This window comes from Panulirus ornatus, chromosome 46 (assembly GCF_036320965.1).
Source record: "Panulirus ornatus isolate Po-2019 chromosome 46, ASM3632096v1, whole genome shotgun sequence".
Classification (NCBI taxonomy): Eukaryota; Metazoa; Arthropoda; class Malacostraca; order Decapoda; family Palinuridae; genus Panulirus; species Panulirus ornatus.
Window position 1 is genome coordinate 11,933,085 of NC_092269.1, and position 25,988 is coordinate 11,959,072.

The 25,988-nt window shown below is 40.8% G+C and overlaps 1 protein-coding gene across 6 annotated transcripts in view; it reads left to right on the top strand.

Annotated features, from left to right (window-relative positions):
- The window catches only part of BRWD3 (bromodomain and WD repeat-containing protein), a 385,638-nt gene that overhangs the window by 194,418 nt on the left and 165,232 nt on the right, over positions 1-25,988 (top strand). For 5 of the 6 annotated variants that reach the window (XM_071688831.1, XM_071688833.1, XM_071688834.1 and 2 more), the window contains one exon: positions 11,459-11,707. In XM_071688831.1, coding sequence (XP_071544932.1) covers positions 11,459-11,707 — 249 coding nt within the window. The remainder of the gene's footprint in view (positions 1-11,458; positions 11,708-25,988) is intronic. The other variant, XM_071688832.1, reaches the window with a different exon arrangement.

Here is a 25,988-nt window from a genome sequence, read left to right on the forward strand (position 1 = left end):
CTCCATCTTTCCACCTCCAATTTGGTCTCCCTCTTCTCCTCGTTCCCTCCACCTCTGACACATATATCCTCTTGGTCAATCTTTCCTCACTCATTCTCTCCATTTGCCCAAACCTTTTCAAAATACCCTCTTCTGCTCTCTCAACCACGCTCTTTTTATTTCCACACATCTCTCTTACCCTTACGTTACTTACTCGATCAAACCACCTCACACCACACATTGTCCTCAAACATCTCATTTCCAGCACATCCATCCTCCTGCGCACAACTCTATCCATAGCCCACGCCTCGCAACCATACAACATTGTTGGAACCACTATTCCTTCAAACATACCCATTTTTGCTTTCCGAGATAATGTTCTCGACTTCCACACATTCTTCAAGGCTCCCAGAATTTTCGCCCCCTCCCCCACCCTATGATCCACTTCCGCTTCCAGGGTTCCATCCGCTGCCAGATCCACTTCCAGATATCTAAAACACTTCACTTCCTCCAGTTTTTCTCCATTCAAACTCACCTCCCAATTGACTTGACCCTCAACCCTACTGTACCTAATAACCTTGCTCTTATTCACATTTATTCTTAACTTTCTTCTTTCACACACTTTACCAAACTCAGTCACCAGCTTCTGCAGTTTCTCACATGAATCAGCCACCAGCGCTGTATCATCTGCGAACAACAACTGACTCACTTCCCAAGCTCTCTCATCCCCAACAGACTTCATACTTGCCCCTCTTTCCAAAACTCTTGCATTCACCTCCCTAACAACCCCATCCATAAACAAATTAAACAACCATGGAGACATCACACACCCCTGCCGCAAACCTACATTCACTGAGAACCAATCACTTTCCTCTCTTCCTACACGTACACATGCCTTACATCCTCGATAAAAACTTTTCACTGCTTCTAACAACTTGCCTCCCACACCATATATTCTTAATACCTTCCACAGAGCATCTCTATCAACTCTATCATATGCCTTCTCCAGATCCATAAATGCTACATACAAATCCATTTGCTTTTCTAAGTATTTCTCACATACATTCTTCAAAGCAAACACCTGATCCACACATCCTCTACCACTTCTGAAACCACACTGCTCTTCCCCAATCTGATGCTCTGTACATGCCTTCACCGTCTCAATCAATACCCTCCCATATAATTTACCAGGAATACTCAACAAACTTATACCTCTGTAATTTGAGCACTCACTCTTATCCCCTTTGCCTTTGTACAATGGCACTATGCACGCATTCCGCCAATCCTCAGGCACCTCACCATGAGTCATACATACATTAAATAACCTTACCAACCAGTCAACAATACAGTCACCCCCTTTTTTGATAAATTCCACTGCAATACCATCCAAACCTGCTGCCTTGCCGGCTTTCATCTTCCGCAAAGCTTTTACTACCTCTTCTCTGTTTACCAAATCATTTTCCCTAACCCTCTCACTTTGCACCCCACCTCGACCAAAACACCCTATATCTGCCACTCTATCATCAAACACATTCAACAAACCTTCAAAATACTCACTCCATCTCCTTCTCACATCACCACTACTTGTTATCACCTCCACATTTGCACCCTTCACTGAAGTTCCCATTTGCTCCCTTGTCTTACGCACTTTATTTACCTCCTTCCAGAACATCTTTTTATTCTCCCTAAAATTTAATGATACTCTCTCACCCCAACTCTCATTTGCCCTTTTTTTCACCTCTTGCACCTTTCTCTTGACCTCCTGTCTCTTTCTTTTATACATCTCCCACTCAATTGCATTTTTTCCCTGCAAAAATCGTCCAAATGCCTCTCTCTTCTCTTTCACTAATAATCTTACTTCTTCATCCCACCACTCACTACCCTTTCTAATCAACCCACCTCCCACTCTTTTCATGCCACAAGCATCTTTTGCGCAATCCATCACTGATTCCCTAAATACATCCCATTCCTCCCCCACTCCCCTTACTTCCATTGTTCTCACCTTTTTCCATTCTGTACTCAGTCTCTCCTGGTACTTCCTCAGACAAGTCTCCTTCCCAAGCTCACTTACTCTCACAACCCTCTTCACCCCAACATTCACTCTTCTTTTCTGAAAACCCATACAAATCTTCACCTTAGCCTCCACAAGATAATGATCAGACATCCCTCCAGTTGCACCTCTCTGCACATTAACATCCAAAAGTCTCTCTTTCGCGCGCCTGTCAATTAACACGTAATCCAATAACGCTCTTTGGCCATCTCTCCTACTTACATAAGTATACTTATGTATATCTCGCTTTTTAAACCAGGTATTCCCAATCATCAGTCCTTTTTCAGCACATAAATCTACAAGCTCTTCACCATTTCCATTTACAACACTGAACACCCCATGTATACCAATTATTCCCTCAACTGCCACATTACTCATATATATACATATATATATATATATATATATATATATATATATATATATATATATATATATATATATATATATATATATATATTTTTTTTTTTTTTCTTTCAAAATATTCGCCATTTCCCGCATTAGCGAGGTAGCGTTAAGAACAGAGGACTGGGCCTTTGAGGGAATACCCTCACCTGGCCCAATTCTCTGTTCCTTCTTTTGGAAAATTAAAAAAAAACGAGAGGGGAGGATTTCCAGCCCCCCGCTCCCTCCCCTTTTTGTCGCCTTCTACGACACGCAGGGAATACGTGGGAAGTATTCTTTCTCCCCTATCCCCAGGGATATATATATATTTATATTTATTTATTATACTTTGTCGCTGTCTCCCGCGTTTGCGAGGTAGCGCAAGGAAACAGACGAAAGAAATGGCCCAACCCCCCCCATACACGTATATACATACGTCCACACACGCAAATATGCATACCTACACAGCTTTCCATGGTTTACCCCAGACGCTTCACATGCCTTGATTCAATCCACTGACAGCACGTCAACCCCTGTATACCACATCGCTCCAATTCACTCTATTCCTTGCCCTCCTTTCACCCTCCTGCATGTTCAGGCCCCGATCACACAAAATCTTTTTCACTCCATCTTTCCACCTCCAATTTGGTCTCCCTCTTCTCCTCGTTTCCCTCCACCTCCGACACATATATCCTCTTGGTCAATCTTTCCTCACTCATTCTCTCCATGTGCCCAAACCACTTCAAAACACCCTCTTCTGCTCTCTCAACCACGCTCTTTTTATTTCCACACATCTCTCTTACCCTTACGTTACTCACTCGATCAAACCACCTCACACCATACATTGTCCTCAAACATCTCATTTCCAGCACATCCATCCTCCTGCGCACAACTCTATCCATAGCCCACGCCTCGCAACCATACAACATTGTTGGAACCACTGTTCCTTCAAACATGCCCATTTTTGCTTTCCGAGATAATGTTCTCGACTTCCACACATTCTTTAAGGCCCCCAGAATTTTCGCCCCCTCCCCCACCCTATGATCCACTTCCGCTTCCATGGTTCCATCCGCTGCCAGATCCACTCCCAGATATCTAAAACACTTCACTTCCTCCAGTTTTTCTCCATTCAAACTCACCTCCCAATTGACTTGACCCTCAACCCTACTGTACCTAATAACCTTGCTCTTATTCACATTTACTCTTAACTTTCTTCTTCCACACACTTTACCAAACTCAGTCACCAGCTTCTGCAGTTTCTCACATGAATCAGCCACCAGCGCTGTATCATCAGCGAACAACAACTGACTCACTTCCCAAGCTCTCTCATCCCCAACAGACTTCATACTTGCCCCTCTTTCCAAAACTCTTGCATTTACCTCCCTAACAACCCCATCCATAAATAAATTAAACAACCATGGAGACATCACACACCCCTGCCGCAAACCTACATTCACTGAGAACCAATCACTTTCCTCTCTTCCTACACGTACACATGCCTTACATCCTTGATAAAAACTTTTCACTTCTTCTAAAAACTTGCCTCCCACACCATATATTCTTAATACCTTCCACAGAGCATCTCTATCAGCTCTATCATATGCCTTCTCCAGATCCATAAATGCTACATACATATATATATTTATATATGTATGCCTATGAGTCCATGGGGAAAATGAAACACGAAAAGTTCCCAAGTGCACTTTTGTGTAATAATCACATCATCAGGGGAGACATAAGAGAGAAATATAACAGTCTGTTGATATACATCGAAGAGACGAAGCTTGGACGCCATCTGGTAAACATGTATATATGCGTGTGTGGACGTGTATGTATATACATGTGTATGTTGGTGGGTTCGGCCATTCTTTCTTCTGTTTCCTTGCGCTACCTTGCTAACGCGGGAGACGACAAAGTATAATAATATGAATAAAAAAATACTCAACAGACTTATCCCCTATAATTGCTACATGTATCCTTATCACCTTTTCCTTTGAATGAAGGAATATTTATTCCTTTCACCCAATCCTCAGGCATAGCCTTCTGTTTCCATGTTAAATTAAGTATAAGATGCACCCACTCGATCACTCTTTCTCCTCCATTCTTCACATTTCAGTCATAATCCCATCCACTTCAGGTGCCTTTCCTACCTTTAGCCTCATTATTGCCCTTCTTACCTCCCTTTTTGCTATAATCCCTTGCTCGTTTATGCTTCTCCTTCCATCCTCCATACCCATGCATGTAACAACTGCTGCCTTTCCTTCCACCATATTCGTCAATTTTTCAAGATACTCTTTCCATCTTCCTTTCACTTCCTTTTGATTCACCACCTCCCCTTCCTTACTTCTCACATTATCATTTCCACTCTTACATTCACCTGTTTCCTTTTTCACTTCCCTCCAGTATAGTTTCTTATTATCCCAAAACTTTTCACTTAACTTACTTCCAAAATCTTCATCTCCTCTTTCTTTGCTTTCCTCTATCTGCTTCTTAACATTCCACTTATATATTTTATATTCTTCCCTCCTCCTCTGCTGAACTTCCACTAGCACATTCCTGTTGGGCAATCTACCATATACCTATTTCTTCTCTTTTACAGCATTTCTAATCGTTTCCATCCACCATGTATTGCCCTTTTTATTCTTATATCTCATGTCCTTTATCTAACTACTAATTCTACAACCTTTTATAGTATTTCTCTAAACATTGTAAACACCTCATTCACACATGACTGCATCCCTAGATTCACTGCACTTCCATCTAAGCTTTCAGTTACTTTCCTTTCATACTCCTCCTTGCATTTTTTTATTCATCTTCTAGCTTGCCAACACTTTTACCTCTCCATTCTTTCTTAAACCGTACCTCCCCTTCTCCCTGATCCTTCCCCACAAGAACCACAAAATGGTCAGTCTCCAAAGCATGGCCTTTCTCAGTCTTTCGTCCACTGTCACATACTCAATCAAAGCATTTTGCTTTTTTTCTTCCATTATTATCATCCATATATTTTTTTTTTTTTTCCCAAAAGAAGGAACAGAGAAGAGGTCCAGGTGAGGATATTCCCTTAAAGGCCCAGTCCTCTGTTCTTAACGCTACCTCGCTATCGCGGGAAATAGCGAATAGTATGAAAAAAAAAAAAAAAAGATTTCTTTGGATCATCTTGTGCTGAAAAAGATGTTTGCAAGGCATAAACCCCTCTCAACACAAATATTCACAAGATATCATTCTTTCTCATTTACTCCAGGCCCTCTCCATTTACCAACTATCTCCAGTTTCATCACATCCGACTTTTGCATTCATATCACTCAATATGACCATGTTCTCTCATTCTCAAAACTGTTCACTATCCATCCCAACATTCATTTGAGTTCTGTTCTGACTGACTGGTAGGATCTCGAAATGGATGTGAGTCGGATGCATGCCAGCATGGCATGTGGAGTGCATATACCTGCACTACATTGTTTTATCCTACTCAGTTTCTCTCATGATTATCTCGTTTTTTATTTACCAGCTTTATTATACGATTATCTAGTTTCTTTTTACCTTTTATGTAAGACTCTTAAGTTCATATTTCATTTTTATTTTTATGTTATGCAAGTTCTGTCGTGATTATTTCATTTTTGTTTATCCAGTTTTATGAATTCACATTTCTTTCAAATCTTTCTATGGTTTGTTAAAAAAAAAGTTCTTTGTTTTATTGATTACCTTTTTGGCAGTTTCTTCATCAACAATTGCTGCTTCACCTGTGCCTTTGAACGTTGTGCAAGCTATATCTTCCTTTACATTTGTTGAACCACCCATGACTTGCTGTGAAGCTCTTGATGTAATCCTCTCCCGCTCGCTCCTTCAAAGTCTCATAAAACTTCTAGCATTCGCCTGAATGCGTGGTGGTACACGTTTTTTTAATTTGATCTTCCATGCACAGCTTGAACAACTTCTTCACTTCTTGGATGGGCCCTTGTCGTTGCTTTATTGTTATCATAGACTTCATACTTACTGAACCTTTTACTGCTTCATTTTTTATTCTTTGTCCTTTAGAATTGAGGAGGCTGTCGAATGGGGCAACTGTAGATCACATGCATTCACGTTAACTTTTTTCCTCCTTCATATTGGGTGATTACCTTCATTTTCAGTTCCAAATCGATCATCTTTCTTGGGTTTTTCCTCATGCTCATCATTTTTTTTTTTTAGGGGGGGTTTAACACAATACTGGTTTAATAGAGTATGAAAATTAGTTAGATTCACTTGAATGAAATGTGCTTACTGATTGGTAACTGAGAATGAGGACTGAGAGATGCTGTGATGTACACAGTGATGGGATACTGTCTGACATTCACTGTTGTATGCACGCAGTAGTTAGCACTGGCAGATATATACGTATATTTTTGTATTAGTATTTTTTTCCAGGCATATGTACGGATGCTCATAAGTTGCATAGATCGTAAGTAGGGGATAAACATTATTCAGTCATTCAAATTTCTCAATAAAAGCTTCATTTCAACCTTACCTTACACAATCTTCATATTCACAGGTGCATATACACATACCCATGCATACTTTACAGTTCCAGTCTTTTCTTTCATCCTCATTATTCCTGATCTGTTCCATCCATACTCTGTAACACCTTCCTACACTCTTGGTGATAGAATTGCACATCCTTTCCCTCTTCCCTCATAATTTTCACTCATTCCCATCCGTGCCACACCTCCTTACATGCCCTCTCATGATCAACAAAACATAGACATGAAAATATTTGAAAGAATTCAAATGAAAATATTTGAGAGAATTCAGAAGTGCATCATGAGCAAAATCAAGGAAATTGAAGACAGGAATTACTATGAAAGAGTGAAAGAACTACATATAAGTTGCCCATAAAGATAACTTGTGCATGATGACAAATTGAAAGTATAAAAGAAGATTAATTAAATCTGAAAGCCTCTCAGCAGGAAAGATACAAAGTTATCAAGTCTTCAATAATTCCATGGAACATAACAAAATATTGATCATAGATATATAATGGCCTAACCAGGAATTGAGAATGATCATTCATTGTACTGTCAGGTGAAATATGAAACTTGCATGGAACAACTTTAGAAACATTTAGAAGAGTGTCTGACATATGGTTGAAATCAGTCCCAGGTGAAACATGAATTTTGTAATGCAGGTGGCAGCTGAGAAGGTTGGTTAGTCTTATTCATGAAGCAGGATGTGGCGAATGCTTTCCTCTTGCCCTCCCATTTTGAATAGATCTTCTTGCAAGTATTCATGATTAGGCAGGTATGCGCACACACACACAAACACATGCACACATGAGAAGTGAGAATATTGGATCAACAGATGAAAGAGAGTGGCTCCAAAGACAAATGAATTTATATTTCATTTAGCTTTGTACAGGTAAACCACAGCCTGACAAGAGGGAGCAAATAATAGATCATATTTTCAGGTATAGAAGTGAATAATTCAAGTCTTTTGGATTGTGATATAGCAATCGTTACAGCTTGTAAAGTAAAAATGAATTAGTGTGAATCTGATACAAGAACAGCAAACAACATAGGGTTGAGTGATATAGATTTCCACTACTGATGTTGTTAACATAAATTTACATAAGAAAGACAGAGAACAGAAGGCCTGATTAGCCCATGACTGGATTGTCTGGTGAAAAGAAAAAAAGGAGTTTAACTTGACAAGAAAAGGTGATTCCATTCAGCAGTTTTTTAAGCTTTTACTGACTCCCTGCTGCTGCACATTATCTGTTTAGTGTCCCCGTTACTATCATTTATACAGTTTTTCTCTGGTGTCTTTCTCAGAGTATACCTGAATTTATATGATATTTGTCTGAATGACTTTTGAAGGTATTTATAATCTTAGCATTCACTACGTCTTATGGTAACTTATTCCAGTCCTCAAGACACCTATAGAAAAAGAAGCTTTTTCCCACGTCCATACTACATCTATTAGCTTTGATTTTTTCCATTTGTCCTATTAACTATATTTTCTTGTATTTTGAAAAGATGCTTGTGATTTACTTTATTGAAGTTGTTCAGAATCTTAAACACTTAGATTAAGTCACAGCGAAGTCTACATCTTTTTATCATTTTTTGACATGTGTCTTTGTACTTGCTTTACTTCTTTTAGTTTGGGGACCAAAACTGGACTGCATATTCAAGGTGTGGTCTTACTAGAGAATTATAAAGTTAGAATTGTTTCTGGTGTCGAGTAATCTATGTTCTTGATTTGCCATCTGTCTGACCACTCTGCTAGTAAGTTAAGATCTCTTTGAATCATTTCACAGTCCCTTCTAGTTTAGTATCATCAGCAAACTAGGAGATCTTAGATATGAGATCGAGTTCTAGTTCATGACTGTATATTATGAAAAGAATGGGGCCTAGGACCAACCTCTATGGCACACCACTCATTTCATCTAGCCAATCTGAGGCTTTGCTGTTTGACTACATGTTATTTTCTTCCAGTTGCCCAGTTTCTGATGCATGTACAGAATTCTTCACTGATTTCATGTGCTGTGAGTTTATGTGAAAGTCTCTTGTTAGGTACTTTATTGAAAGCTTGTTGGAAATCTAAATATACTACATCAGACGGTAGTTTTTTGTCCCATTTCTGATAAATAACATTAAAAAATTACAGCAAATTTGTCAGGCAGAATATTCTATCATGGAAACTTTGTTGGTTGTAGGATATGAATTTTTGATTTAGAAATGTGACAATTTTATGTCGTATTATTATTTCCATTGTTTTACCTAACTCTGACACAAGGCTAATTGGGCAGTAGTTCAAGGCACACTTTTTGTCTTCCTTTTTATGTATAGGAGTAACATTTGCTAGTTTCCAGTCAGTTGGCACCTGACCATCTGATAGAGATTCGTTGAATATTTTTGTGGTATATTGGCTGTCTCCTGACCTTTTTTAAAAATCTTGGAGCTACATTATCTGGGCCATTGGATTTGTTAGGATTTAATTGGTCCAGGTATTTAAGTACTTCATAGCTCTTTATTTCTCAAGCCTTCAACTCCTCTTCATCAGATCCTTGAAACATTTTCATTGGTTGCAGTATTTGAAATGTTTCTTCAATTGTGAATACGAAGTTAAAGGAATGATTTAATGTGGTATCCATTTCCTTGTTGTCAGTAGTTAGTGTTTCATGTTAATTTTGTAATGGTCCAGTTCCTTCTTCTACTCTTTTCTTTTGCCTTATATATTTGAAGAATTCCTTAGGATTATTCTTAACTTTCAAGGAAATTCTTTTTTCTTGCATTTATTCTTTCTTATGATCTCTTACACTCTCTATGGATTTTGATAAATTCTTAGTGATTTTCATTGGTTCCCACGGATTTGATTGTCTTTTATGTTTTCTTTTAGTTAGTGAGTCCCTCTGTTGTCGTATTCATCCATGATGGTCTTGAAATATTGCAAGTTCTTTTCGTAATTCATTGGGGAAGAGCAGTATGGTTTCAGAGTGAATGTCGGTTTGTGGCAGGGGTGCGTGATGTCCCCATGGTTGTTTAATTTGTTTATGGATGGGGTGGTCATGGAGTTAAATGCAAGAGTTTTGGGGAGAGAAGCAAGTATGCAGTCTGTTGGGGATGAGAGGGCCTGGGAAGTTTGTTGTTCACCATTGATGCAGCTCTAGTGGCTGATTTATGTGAGAAACTGCAGAAGTTGGTGACTGAGTTTGAGAAAGTGTGTGAAAGGAGAAAGTTGAGATTAAATGTGAAGAAGTTCAAAGTTATTATTAGGTTCAGTAGGGTTGAGGGACAAATTGATTGGGATGTAAGTTTGAATGGAGAAAAATTGGAGGAAGTGAAATGTTTTCGATATTTGGGAGTGGACTTAGCCGCAGATGAAACCATGGAAGCAGAAGTGAGTCACAGGTTGGGGAAGGGGGCAAAGGTTCTGGCAGCAATGAAGAACATTATCTCAGAGAGGAAAAATGGGTTTGTTTGAAGGAATAGTAGTTCCAACAGTGTTAGCGAGGTATGGGCTATAGATAGGGTTGTACAGAGGAGGGTGGATGTTTTGGAAATTAAATGTTTAAGGACAATATGTCTGGTTCGAAATTAGAGACTGACACTGACCTCTCCTTCCACTGCAATGCACTCAGGACCTTCCCCTCTTTCCATCATAGGACTTACTTGAGGCTCCATATTTCCATCCATTACCATGTTCACTACCAAGTAGCTGCACCACTCCACTCCCTTCAGGTCCTCTTCATTCAAATGTTCATTCAAACCATCTTGTATCATCCCCTGTGTCATCTCATTATCATCCTCTTGTTCATGTGTACTTCCAATTTTCTCCTTTCACACACTATTCCAGACTGTCTCAAAAAAATGATAAGATTTTTGCAAAGAAGGAGACTACAAGATACGTTAGGATTTATACATTGGTTGCAGACTTGATTCATTCTCTTTGTTGGTGATATGGCACTTCCAGAATGTCCATCAAGTGTTTATACAGATGAAGAAGCCATAGTTGCTACTAACTCCTGAAATAAAGCTATAACAAAATCACTTGGGAATGATGAATGAGCCTTAAGTCTTACTTTTGCATGCAACTTCAAGTTGAGCACCCACATTCCTGTTACGTACATTTAACTGATTTCATTTTATCTTTTTAGAGGAAACATCAAAATGTATTGATAAAACACAATATCCTGTTTATAATGTTAATTCAATAAATTCATGGTCTTTGGTATTAGATTATACTGATGTATGTATGAAAATCTAAACTGTACAAAATTTTTTCAAAAAGGGGAATCTTGGGTTGGCTAGGATCAGAATTCCCTTTGCGTACAATGCAAGGAGCTTTTCATTTATAATGAGTTCACTTGTACTGGCCTTTTCTGGGAATGTATCCCCCTGTATGATTGAGGGAGACGAGTAATATTCCAAAGTTTCAGGGTCTTTATTTTTGTCATTTGATTTCCCATAGCAGTATATAAGTTTATGTCTGATGAATGTAATTTATTGCTTTGCCTGTACTCCTATTCTCCATGCCCCCATCTCCCCTTCTAAGCTTTTATTGTTGTTACAGCAGCGAGGACCAAGACCTAACCTCTCAGAAATCAGTGGGGGTGTGGAAGAAATCTCTGAGGAGTACCGACCACCTGAATGGTTAACAGAGACCTTTCCCAAGAAAGCCCCGTACTTTCCACAAATGGGAGATGAGCTGATATATTTCATGCAAGGCCACATGCTTTATGTGGAAGCCGTTATGAACAGGAAACTTTATAGTGTAGATAAGCGAAGTTTGCCTTGGACAAGAACAGCAAATAAACTCAGAGTAAGTTTAGAAATACAGCTTTTCTTTCATATGCAATCTAATTTGTGAGCATGAGATATATTCTTTAGGAACATATGGGATAGGCCCATCCGAGCCTTATTATATCCAGAGGAGGCTTTAGCTTTCTTTCACCCTTCATGATCCACTTGAACATGATCACAGCTGTTCTCTTAGTCTGGGCCTTCCCATAGCCAGTCAGCAACCATCACAAGGCTGACATCATTAACACACAATTTTTTTCCCAGTCATAAATAAAATTCCATATCAAAGTTGGGCATTAACTGAAATATAAGAGGTTACTGAAAAAGAAGACAAGGAAAAGTATTTACAAGTTTTGGAAGAAGTGAAAGACCTATCTTTTAAAAATTGCCTGGTCAAAGTTATTGGAAAAGGCATGAGAGGGTAGAGAGCTCTAAAGCTTCTCTGTTTAAGGAAAGAAATATTTACAAAATGGCCCTTCTTAAGTTGCCAACAGCCTCACAGTAAATGTACAACACAGTAGCATGCCAAGTATTGTCTGGTATAGTTAATGGTGGGGGGCACACAAGCAGCCAGCTCTCTGAAGCAAAGACCAGAGCAATACTTGTAGAAGTGGGAAAGTGAACCAACATTACGGTATAGGGCAAGTGGGTCAAGTTTTGAAGTTATCCTGGTAAAGTCAGACTGCTTTTAGCTCAACTTGGGCAAGGAAGGATTCAGAGCTAGAACAACTCCAAAGGTGAGAGCAGTAGTCCATACAAGGATGGATAAATCCTTTGTGTAAATGGATTACATTCAGCCTACTAGAGCTCCCATTTCTCTGGTATTCATCATTGCTAGGTCACACTGTTCCATATTAGCTTTTTCTATCGTATGGATCCTTTCCTCTTATTTTTTACTCATTAAGTTTATTATGAGAATGGTAGACTTATAATGTGCTATGATCTATATTTAATTTTCGAGGAGAAAGAAGACTTTCATTTATCTCGAGCATGTTATAAGATGGGGTAATTTACCAAGTAATCAAAAACTAAAAGGTACAAGACCAATGATCAAAAAGTGGAAATCCTCAAATTACCCAAATCAAAGAGCAAGTGTCATCATGGCTAGGCTCCGAATTGGACATACTCATCTCACCCATAGTTACTTGAAGTCAAGTGATGAAGAAAGAAAGGTTCACTATTGCCACACATGTCAATCTGATTTGACAATAATACACATTTTAATGGAATGTGTTCTTTGTAATTGAGAATGGAGAGCAAATTCATTACATTGCAGGTCCATGAATGAATTGCTTGGCAACAACTGTTTTACAGACAGTTAATGGAATTTTTAAAGCAAATTAAGGGGACAGGAGCAGGGGACTACAAATCCTCCCCTCTTTCTATTTCAACTTTCTAAAAGGGGAAACAGAAGAAGGAGTCATGCGGGAAGTGCTCATCCTCCTCGAGGTCTCAGATTGGGGTGTTTACATGTGTGTGGATGTAACCAAGATCAGAAAAAAGGAGAGATAGGTAGTATGTTTGAGGAAAGGAACCTGGATGTTTTAGCTATGAGTGAAACGAAGCTCAATGGTAAAGGGGAAGAGTGGTTTGGGAATGTTTTAGGAGTAAAGTCAGGGGTTGGTAAGAGGACAAGAGCGAAGGAAGGAGTAGCACTACTCCAGAAACAGGGGTTGTGGGAGTATGTGGTAGAGTGTAAGGAAGTAAACCAGATTGATATGGGTAAAACTGAAAGTGGATGGAGAGAGATGGGTGATTATTGGTGCCTTTGCACCTGGGCATGAGAGGAAAGATCATGAGAGGCAAGTGTTTTGGGAGCAGATGAGTGTGTGTTAACAGTTCTGATACATGAGACTGGGTAATAGTGATGGGTGATTTGAATGCAAAGGTGAGTAATGTGGCAGTTGAGGGAATAATTGGTATACATGGGGTGTTCGGTGTTGTAAATGGAAATGGTGAAGAGCTTGTAGATTTATGTGCTGAAAAAGGACTGGTGACTGGGAATACCTGGTTTAGAAAGAGAGATATACATAAGTATACGTATGTAAGTAGGAGAGATGGCCAGAGAGCATAATTGGATTACATGTTAATTGATAGGTGCGTGAAAGAGAGACTTTTGGATGTTAATGTGCTGAGAGGTGCAACTAGAGGGATGTCTGATCATTATCTTGTGGAGGCGAAGGTGAAGATTTGTAGAGGTTTTCAGAAAAGAAGAGAGAATGTTTGGGTGAAGAGAGTGGTGAGAGTAAGTGAGCTTGGGAAGGAGACTTGTGTGAGGAAGTACCAGGAGAGACTGAGTGCAGAATGGAAAAAGGTGAGAGCAAAGGACATAAGGGGAGTGGGGGAGGAATGGGATGTATTTAGGGAAGCAGTGATGGCGTGCGCAAAAGATGCTTGAGGCATGAGAAGGATGGGAGGTGGGCAGATTAGAAAGGGTAGTGAGTTGTGGGATGAAGGAGTAAGATTATAAGTGAAAGAGAAGAGAGATGCTTTTGGACGATTTTTGCAGGGAAATAGTGTAAATGAGTGGGAGATGTATAAAAGAAAGAGGCAAGAGGTCAAGAGAAAGGTGCAAGAGGTGAAAAAGAGGGCAAATGAGAGTTGAGGTGAGATAGTATCATTAAATTTTCGTGAGAATAAAAAGATGTTCTGGAAGGAGGTAAATAAAGTGCGTAAGAGAAGAGAACAAATGGGAACATCAGAAAAGGGGGCAAGTGGGGAGGTAGTAACAAGTAGTGGTGGTGTGAGAAGGAGATGGAGTGAGTATTTTGAAGGTTTGTTGAATGAGTTAGATAGAGTGACAGATATATGATGTTTTGGTCGAGGTGGTGTGTGAAGTGAGAGGGTCAGGGAGAATGATTTGGTAATCAGAGAAGAGGTAGTGAAAGCTTTGCGGAAGATGAAAGACGGCAAGGTGGTGGGTTTGGATGGTATTGCAGTGGAATTTATTAAAAAGGGGGTGACTGTATTGTTGACTGGTTGGTGAGGATATTCAGTCTATGTATGGCTCATGGTGAAGTGCCTGAGGATTGGCGGAATGCTTGCATAGTGCCATTGTACAAAGGCAAAGGGGATAAAGGTGAGTGCTCAAATTGCAGAGGTATAAGTTTGTTGAGTATTTCTGGTAAATTATATGGGAGAGTATTGATTGAGAGGGTGAAGGCATGTACAGAACATCAGATTGGGGAAGAGCAGTATGGTTTCAGAAGTGGTAGAGGATGTGTGGATCAGGTGTTTGCTTTGGAGAATGTATGTGAGAAATACTTAGAAAAACAAATGGATTTGTATGTAGCATTTATGGCTCTGGAGAAGGCATATGATAGAGTTGACATCAAGAGATGCTCTGTGGAAGGTATTAAGATTATATGGTGTGGGAGGTAAGTTGCTGGAAGCAGTGAAAAGTTTTTATTGAGGATGTAAGGCATGTGTGCGAGTAGGAAGAGAGGAAAGTGATTGGTTCCCAGTGAATGTCAGTTTGCGGCAGGGGTGTGTGCTGTCTCCATGGTTGTTTAATTTGTTTATGGATGGGGTTGTAAAGGAGGTGAATGGATGAGTTTTGGAGAGAGGGGCAAGTATGCAGTGTGTTGTGGATGAGAGTGTTTGGGAAGTGTGTCAGTTGTTGTTCGCTGATGATGCAGTGCTGGTGGCTGATTAGGGTGAGAAACTACAGAAGTTGGTGACTGACTTTGGTAAAGTGTGTGAAAGAAGAAAGCTGAGAGTAAATGTGAATGAGAGCAAGGTTATTAGTAGGGTTGAGGGACAATTCATTTGGGAGGTAAGTTTGAATGGAGGAAAACTGGAGGAAGTGAAGTGTTTTAGATGTCTGGGAGTGGATTTGGCAGCGGAAGTGAGTCACTGGGTGGGGGAGGGGGCGAAAGTTCTGGGAGTGTTGAAAAATGTGTGGAAAGAGAGAACATTATCTCGGAAAGCAAAAATGGGTATGTTTGAAGGAATAGTGGTTCCAACAATGTTATATGGTTGCGAGATGTGGGCTATGGATAGAGTTGTGCACAGGAGGGTGGATGTGCTGGAAATGAGATGTTTGAGGACAATATGTGGTGTGAGGTGGTTTGATCGAGTAAGTAATGTAAGGGTAAGAGAGATGTGTGGTAATAAAAAGAGTGTGGTTGAGAGAGCAGAAGAGGGTGTTTTGAAATGGTTTGGTCACATGGAGAGAATAAGTGAGGAAAGATTGACCAAGAGGATATATGTGTCGGAGGTGGAGGGAACGAGGAGAAGAGGGAGACCAAATTGGAGGTGGAAAGATGGAGTGAAAAACATTTTGAGTGATCGGGGCCTGAACATGCAGGTGGGTGAAAGGCGGGCAAGGAATAGAGTGAATTGGATCGATGTGGTATACCGGGGTTGACGTGCTGTCAGTTGATTGAATCAGGGCATGTGAAGCGTCTGGGGTAAACCATGGAAAGTTGTGTGGGGCCTGGATGTGGAAAGGGAGCTGTGGTTTCGGGCATTATTGCATGACAGCTAGAGACTGAGTGTGAACAAATGGGGCCTTTGTTATCTTTTCCTAGCGCTACCTCACACACATGAGGGGGGAGGGGGATGGTATTCCATGTGCGGCTGGGTGGCGATGGGAATGAATAAAGGCAGACAGTGTGAATTGTGTGCATGTGTATATATGTATGTGTGTGTGTGTGTATATATATGTGTACATTGAGATGTATAGGTATGTATATTTGCATGTGTGGACGTGTATGTATATACATGTGTATGGGGGTGGGTTGGGCCATTTCTTTCGTCTGTTTCCTTGCGCTTCCTCACAAACGTGGGAGACAGCGACAAAGCAAAATAAATAAATGAATCAGCCACCAGCGCTGTATTATCAGCGAACAACAACTGACTCACTTCCCAAGCTCTCTCATCCACAACAGACTTCATACTTGCCCCTCTTTCCAAAACTCTTTCATTCACCTCCCTAACAACCCCATCCATAAACAAATTAAACAACCATGGAGACATCACACACCCCTGCCGCAAACCTACATTCACTGAGAACCAATCACTTTCCTCTCTTCCTACACGTACACATGCCTTACATCCTCGATAAAAACTTTTCACTGCTTCTAACAACTTGCCTCCCACACCATATATTCTTAATACCTTCCAGAGAGCATCTCTATCAACTCTATCATATGCCTTCTCCAGATCCATAAATGCTACATACAAATCCATTTGCTTTTCTAAGTATTTCTCACATACATTCTTCAAAGCAAACACCTGATCCACACATCCTCTACCACTTCTGAAACCACACTGCTCCTCCCCAATCTGATGCTCAGTACATGCCTTCACCCTCTCAATCAATACCCTCCCATATAATGTACCAGGAATACTCAACAAACTTATACCTCTGTAATTTGAGCACTCACTCTCATCCCCTTTGCCTTTGTACAATGGCACTATGCATGCATTCCGCCAATCCTCAGGCACCTCACCATGAGTCATACATACATTAAATAACCTTACCAACCAGTCAACAATACAGTCACCCCCTTTTTTTTAACAAATTCCACTGCAGTACCATCCAAACCTGCTGCCTTGCCGGCTTTCATCTTCCGCAAAGCTTTTACTACCTCTTCTCTGTTTACCAAATCATTTTCCCTAACCCTCTCACTTTGCACACCACCTCGACCAAGACACCCTATATCTGCCATTCTATCATCAAACACATTCAACAAACCTTCAAAATACTCACTCCATCTCCTTCTCACATCACCACTACTTGTTATCACCTCCCCATTAGCGCCATTCACTGAAGTTCCCATTTGCTCCCTTGTCATACGGACTTTATTTACCTCCTTCCAGAACATCTTTTTATTCTCCCTAAAATTTAATGATCCTCTCTCACCCCAACTCTCATTTGCCCTCTTTTTCACCTCTTGCACCTTTCTCTTGACCTCCTGCCTCTTTCTTTTATACATCTCCCACTCAATTGCATTTTTTCCCTGCAAAAATCGTCCAAATGCCTCTCTCTTGTCTTTCACTAATAATCTTACTTCTTCATCCCACCACTCACTACCCTTTCTAATCAACCCACCTCCCATGCTTCTCATGCCACAAGCATCTTTTGCGCAATCCATCACTGATTCCGTAAATACATCCCATTCCTCCCCCACTCCCGTTACTTCCATTGTTCTCACCTTTTTCCATTCTGTACTCAGTCTCTCCTGGTACTTCCTCACACAAGTCTCCTTCCCAAGCTCACTTACTCTCAAACCCTCTTCACCCCAACATTCACTCTTCTTTTCTGAAAACCCATACAAATCTTCACCTTATCCTCCGCAAGATAATGATCAGACATCCCTCCAGTTGCACCTCTCAGCACATTTACATCCAAAAGTCTCTCTTTCGCACGCCTGTCAATTAATGTGAATAAGAGCAAGGTTATTAGGTACAGTAGGGTTGAGGGTCAATTCAGTCGGGAGGTAAGTTTGAATGGAGAAAAACTGGAGGAAGTAAAGTGTTTTAGATATCTAGGAATGGATCTGGCAGCGGATGGAACCATGGAAGCGGAAGTGAATCATATTGTGGGGGAGGGGGCGAAAATCCTGGGAGCATTGAAGAATGTGTAGAAGTCGAGAACATTATCTTGGAAAGCAAAAATAGGTATGTTTGAAGGAATAGTGGTTCCAACAATGTTGTATGGTTGCGAGGTGTGGGCTATGGATAGAGTTGTGCGCAGGAGGATGGATGTGCTGGAAATGAGATGTTTGAGGACAATGTGTGGTGTGAGGTGGTTTGATCGAGTAAGTAACGTAAGGATAAGAGAGATGTGTGGAAATAAAAAGAGCGTGGTTGAGAGAGCAGCAGAGGGTGTTTTGAAATGGTTTGGGCACATGGAGAGAATGAGTGAGGAAAGATTGACCAAGAGGATATATGTGTCGGAGGTGGAGGGAACGAGGAGAAGTGGGAGACCAAATTGGAGGTGGAAAGATGGAGTGAAAAAGATTTTTTGTGATCGGGGCCTGAACATGCAGGAGGGTGAAAGGCGGGCAAGGAATAGAGTGAATTGGATCGATGTGGTATACCGTGGTTGACGTGCTGTCAGTGGATTGAATCAGGGCATGTGAAGCGTCTGGGGTAAACCATGGAATGTTGTGTGGGGCCTGGATGTGGAAAGGGAGCTGTGGTTTCGGGCATTATTGCATGACAGCTAGAGACTGAGTGTGAACGAATGGGGCCTTTTGTTGTCTTTTCCTAGCACTACCTCGCACACATGAGGGGGGAGGGGGATGGTATTCCATGTGTGGCAGGGTGGCGATGGGAATGAATAAAGGCAGACAGTGTGAATTGTGTGCATGGGTATATATTTATGTGTCTGTGTATATATATATATGTGTACATTGAGATGTATAGGTATGTATATTTGCGTGTGTGGACGTGTATGTATATACATTGTGTATGGGGGTGGGTTGGGCCATTTCTTTCGTCTGTTTCCTTGAGCTACCTCGCAAACACGGGAGACAGCGACAAAGCAAAATGAATAAATAAATAAAAATGAATATATATGTGTGTGTGTGTGTGTGTATGTGGGTGGTTTGGGCCAGTCCTCTTCTGTTTTCTTGCACCACCTCACTGATGGGGAAGACAACGATTAAGTATGATAAATAGATAATAGATACATACACACACATATACATATATGCACATGTATATATTCATACTTGCTTGCATACTTCCATTCCTGTCACTACCCCGCCACACAGGAAATAGCATCCCCCCCTCAGCGAGGTTGTGCCATGAAAAGAAAAAAGACCACATTTGTTCCCCCTCACTCTATAGCTATCTTGTGTAATGTACCAAAACCATAGCTTCCTATCCACATCCAGGCCCTACAGACCCATTAACAGCATGTCAACTCCAATATACCACATCATTCCAATTCACCCTATTTCTTGCACTCCTCTCACCCTCCTATATGTGCAGGCCCCGATTACTCAAAATCTTTTTCACACCATCCTTTCACCTCTGATTTGGTCTCCTGCTTCTTGTTCCCTCCACCTCTAACTCATGTATCCTCTTTGTCAATCTTTCCTCATTCATTTTCTCCATTTGTCCAAACCATTTCAGCACACCCTCTTCTGCTCTCTCAACCAAACACTTTTTATTTCCACACATCTCTCTTTACCTTTCATTACTTGCTTGGTCAAACCACTTCACATGATATATTGTCCTCAAAAACGTCATTTCCAACACATCACCCTCGCAACCCCATAACATTGTTGGAATGACTATTCCTTCAGAAATACCCATTTTTGATATCTGAGATAGCATTCTCTCCTTCCACACATTATTCATTGCTCCAAGAATATATATATATATCTCTCTCTCTCTCTCTCTCTCTCTCTCTCTCTCTCTCTCTCTCTCTCTCTCTCTCTCTCTCTCTCTCTCTCTCTCTCTCTCTCTCTCTCTCTCTCTCTCTCTCTCTCTCTCTCTCTCTCTCTCTCTCTCTCTCTCTCTCTCTCTCTCTCTCTCTCTCTCTCTCTCTCTCTCTCTCTCTCTCTCTCTCTCTCTCTCTCTCTCTCTCTCTCTCTCTCTCTCTCTCTCTCTCTCTCTCTCTCTCTCTCTCTCTCTCTCTCTCTCTCTCTCTCTCTCTCTCTCTCTCTCTCTCTCTCTCTCTCTCTCTCTCTCTCTCTCTCTCTCTCTCTCTCTCTCTCTCTCTCTCTCTCTCTCTCTCTCTCTCTCTCTCTCTCTCTCTCTCTCTCTCTCTCTCTCTCTCTCTCTCTCTCTCTCTCTCTCTCTCTCTCTCTCTCTCTCTCTCTCTCTCTCTCTCTCTCTCTCTCTCTCTCTCTCTCTCTCTCTCTCTCTCTCTCTCTCTCTCTCTCTCTCTCTCTCTCTCTCTCTCTCTCTCTCTCTCTCTCTCTCTCTCTCTCTCTCTCTCTCTCTCTCTCTCTCTCTCTCTCTCTCTCTCTCTCTCCATTGTTCCATCTGCTGCTAAAACCACTCCCTGACATCTAAAACACTTCACTTCCTCCAATTTTTATCCATTCAAACTTACATCCCAATTAACTTGTCCCTCTATCCTACTGAACCTAATAACCTTGCTCTTGTTCACATTTACTCTCAACTTTCTCCTTTCACACACTTTTCTTCCAAACTCAGTCACCAGCCTCTGTAGTTTTTTCACCCGAATCAGCCACTAGAGCTGTATCATTGGCGAACAACAACTGACTCACTTCCTAGGCCCTCTCATTCTCAACAGATTGCATACTCGCCCCACTCTCCAAAACTCTTGCATTTACCTCCCAATCCACCCCATCCACTAACAAATTCAACAACCATGGGGGCATCACACACCTTTTCTGCAAACCAACATTCACTGGGAACCAGACTCTCTCCTCTCTTCCTACACATACACTTGCCTTACACCCTTGGTAGAAAACTTTTCACTACTTCTAGCAACTACCTCTCACACCATATGCTCTTAAAAACCTTCAAAAAGCATCTCTATCAACCCTATCATATGCCTTCTCCAGATCCATAAATGCTACACACAAATCCATCTGTTTTTCTGAAGTATTTCTAGCACATTCTGCAAAGCAAACACCTGATCCACACATCTTCTACCACTTCTGAATCCTCACTGCTCTGTACATGCCTACACCCTCTCAGTCAATACCCTTCTGTATAGTTTCCTAGAATGCTCAAAAAATTTATACCTCTGCAGTTTGAACACTGACCTTTATCCCCTTTACCTTTGTACAATGACTTTATGCATGCATTCCGCCAATCTTCAGGCATTTCACTGTGACCCATACATGCGTTGAATGCCCTTACCAACCAATCAGCAACAAAGTCACCCCCCTGTTTTTTAATAAATTCTACTGCAATACCATTGAAACCCACTGCCTTGCCGTTTTTTTTCTTCTAAAACTTTCATGACCTCTTCTATCTTTACCAAACCATTATTCCTGCCCCTTTCACTTTGCACACCACCCCAACTAAAACACCCTATATCTGCCACCTTATCATCAAACACATGCAATAAATCTTCAAAATACTCATTCCATCTCCTCATGTCTTCACTACCTGTTATTACCTCCCCTTTTTCCCCCTTTACCAATGTTCCCATTTGTTCTCTTGTTTTATGGACGTTATTTACCTCCTTCCAAAACATCTTTATATTCTCCCTAAATTTTAATGATATTCTCTCCCCAACTATCATTTGCTCTCTTTTCCACCTCTTGCCCCTTTATCTTGATGTTGTGCCGCTTTTTATACATCATCCAGTCATTTGCACTATCTTCCTGCAAATATTGTCCAACTGCCTTTCTTTTTTCTTTAACTAACAACCTTATTTTTTCATCCCTTCACTCACTACCCTTTCTGATCTACCCACCTCTCGTCTTTCTCATATCACATGCATCTTTTGCGCAAGCCATCACTGCTTCCCTAAATACGTCCCATTCCTCACCCACTCCCCTCGCGTCATTTAATCTCACCTTTTACTATTCTACACTCAGTATCTCGTGGTACTTCCTCACACAAGTCTCCTTTCCAAGCTCACGTTCCCTCATCTCTCTCTTATCCCCAACATTCTCTTAGCACATTAACATCCAAAAGCCTCTCTTTTACATGCCAATCAGTTGACATGTAATCCAATAATGCCTTTTGACCATCTCCTACTCACATATGTATACTTGTGTATATATCTCTTTTTAAACTAGTTATTCCCAAAACCAGTCCTTTTTCAGCACCCAAATTTGCAAGCTCTTCACCATTTCCATTTACAACACTGAACAACCTGTGTGCACCAATTATACCCTCAACTGCCTCATTACTCACCTTCTTATTTTAATCACCCATCACTGTAACCCAGTTTCATGCATCAAAGCTGCTAACAATGCTTCCCGTGTGTTGTAGAAGGCGACTAAAGGGGGCAGGAGCAGGGGGCTTGAACCCCCTTATTGTATTCAATATTCTAAAAATGGAAACAGAAGGAGGGGTCAAGCAGAAATTGGAAGTGCTCATCCTCCTCAAAGGCTTAGATTGGGATGTCTGAATGTGTGTGGATGTAACCAAGATGAGAAGAAAGGAGAGGTAGGCAGTATGTCTGAGGAAAGAATCATGGGTGTTCTGGTTCCGAGTGAAATGAAGCTCAAGGGTAAAGGGGAAGAGTGGTTTGGAAAGTCAGGGGTTGTTGAGAGGACAAGAGGTAAGGAAGGAGGAGCACTACTCCTGAAGCAGGAGTTATGGGAGTATGTAATAGAGTATAAGGAAGCAAATTCTAGCTTGATTTGGGTAAAACTGATCGTGGATGGAGAGAGAGATGCACCTGGTCATGAGAAGAAAGATTGTGAGAGGCAAGTGTTTTGGGAGCAGCTGAGTGAGTGTGTTAGCAGCTTTTATGCACAAGACCGGGGTATAGTGATGGGTGATTTAAATGGGAAAGTGAGTAATGTGGCAGTTGAGGGTATAATTGGTGTACATGGGATGTTCAGTGTTGTAAATGGAAATGGTGAAGAGTTTGTGGATTTGTGTGCTGAAAAAAACCTGGTGATTGGAAATTGTTTAAAAAGAGATATGTACATATTTATATGTATTTGATTAGGAGAGATGGTCAAAGGGCATTAATGGAATACATGTCAATTGATAGGCATGTAAAAGAGAGACTTTTGGGTGTTAATGTGCTGAGAGGGGCAGCTGGAGGGATGTCTGATCTCCATCTTATGGAGGCGAAGGTGAAGATTTGTAGAGGTTTTCAAAAAAGAAGAATGTTGGAGATAAGATATTGGTGAGAATAGGTAAGCATAGGAAGGAGACTTCTTTTTTTTTTTTTTTTTTCATTCTATTCGCCATTTCCTGCATTAGCGAGGTAGCGTTAAGAACAGAGGACTGGGCCTTTGAGGGAATATCCTTACCTGTTCCCCTTCTCTGTTCTTTCTTTTGGGGAAAAAAAAAATAATGAAGGAAATAAGGAAGGAGACTTGTGTGAGGAAATACCAGGAGGGATTGAGTGTAGAATGGCAAAATGTGATAGGGAATGAGGTGAGGGGAGTGGGTAAGGAATGGGATGTATTTAGGGAAGCATTGATGGCTTGTGCAAAAAATGCACGTGGCGTGAGAAAGGTGGGAGATGGGCAGATTAGAAAGGGTGGTGAGTGTTGGGATGAAGATTTAAGATTGTTAGTGAAAGAGAAAAGAGAGGTGTTTGGATGATACTTGCAGGCAAGTAGTGCAAACGACTGGGAGACATAGAAAGCGGCACGAGGTCAAGAGAAAAGTGCAAGGGTTGAAAAAGAGAACAAATGAGAGTTGGGGTGAGAGAGTATCATTAGATTTTAGGGAGAATGAAAAGATGTTTTGGAAGGAGGTAAATAATGTTCGAAAGACAAGACAACAAATGGGAACATCGGTTGAGGGGGTAGGTGGGGAGGTAATGACAGGTAGTGATGAAGTGAGGAGATGGATAAGTATTTTGAAGGTTTGTTGATTGTGTTTGATGATAGGGTGGCAGATACCGGGTGTTTTGGTCAGGGTGGTGTGTGAAGTGAGAGGGTTAGGGAGAACAGTTTGGTAAAGACTTAAGAGGTAGTGAGGGCTTTGCGGAAGATGAAACCTGGCAAGGTGGCAGGTTTGGATAATATTGCTGTGGAATTTATTAAAAAATGGGATGACTGTGTTGGTGATTGGTTGGTAAGGATATTCAATGTATGTATGGACCATGGTGAAGTCCTTGAGGAATGGCAGAATACATGCATAAGTTTTTTAGTGTTCTTGGGAAATTACATGGGAGGGTATTGATTGAGAGAGTGAAAGCATGTACAGAGCATCAGATTGGGGATGAGCAGCATGGTTTCAGAAGTGGTAGGAGGATATGTGGATCAGGTGTTAGCTTTGAAGAATGTATGAGAAATACTTAGAAAAACAGATGGATTTGTATGTAGCATTTATGGATCTGGAGAAGAAAAATAGATGGATTTGTATGTAGTATTTATGGATCTGGAGAAGGGATATGATAGGGTTGATAGAGATGCTTTGTGAAAGATTTTAAGAGTATATGGTGTGGGATGTAAGTTGCTAGAAGCAGTGAAAAGTTTTTACAAAGGTAAGGCATGTGTGAGAGTAGGAAAAGAGGAGAATGATTGGTTGCCAGTGAATGTCAGTTTGCGGCAGGGGTGTGTTTAATTTGCTTATGGATGGTGTTGTTAGGGAGGTGAATGCAAGAGTTTTGGAGAGAGGGGCGAGTATGCATTCTGTTGTTTATGAGAGGGCTTGGGAAGTGAGTCAGTTGGTGTTTGCCAGTGATACAGCTTTGGTGGCTGATTTGAGTGAGAAACTGCAGAAGTTGGTGATTGAGTTTGGAAAAGTGTTTGAAAGGAGAAAGTTGAAAGTAAATGTAGATAAGAGTAAGTGTGAATAAGAGCAAGGTTATTAGGTTCAGGAGGGTTGAGGGACAAGTTTATTGGGGTGTAAGTTTGAATGGAGAAAAACTGAAGGAAGTGAAGTGTTTTGGATATCTGGGAGTGGACTGAGCAATGGATGAAACCATGGAAGCAGAAGTGAGTCATAGGTGGGGGAGAGGGCAAAGGTTCTGGGAGCGATGAAGAATGTGTTGAAGGAGAGAATGTTATCTTGGAGAGCAAAAATGGGTATGTTTGAAGGAACAGGTTCCAACAATGTTATATGGTTGTGAGGCATGGGCTATAGATAGGATTGTACAGAGGAGGGTGGATGTGTTTGAAATGAAATGTTTGAGGACAATATGTGGTGTGAGTTGGTTTGATCAAGTAAGTAATGAAAAGGTAGGATGGATGTATGGAAATAAAAAGAGTGTGGTTGAGAGAGCAGAAGAGGGTGTGTTGAAATGGTTTGGATATATGGAGAGAGTGAGTGAAGTTCTGAAGCCATTATGGCCCGTCTTATTCATATTTCACAAATGGCTGCCTGCAGCTTAGGTAGCGATGAAGTATCCCTGTTACATAATGTCATTTTTGTAAGCACTTACAAGTTTACCATTGGATTCAGATCTGGAGACCAGAGCAGCCTAGGATTTTTTCTTTTAATTCTTTACGCTCAAATATGGATTTGTATGTGCTTGATGTTTATTAACATTCAAAGTATGTGGAGAGTTTTTTCTGGCCTTCCCAAGGTGTTTCATATGGAGTAGTGGTGCTTCTGCAGTCAATAAATTTCTTTGCCATCATATTGATATTGACATTAGAAGTTTCCTTGGATGACTTATTTCCCTTGTAAAGTGCAACTCTGGAAACATGTAGAAGCATCCTGTCCTTAAACATACCATCTATCTTTGTTATACATAACACTTGAGACACTTA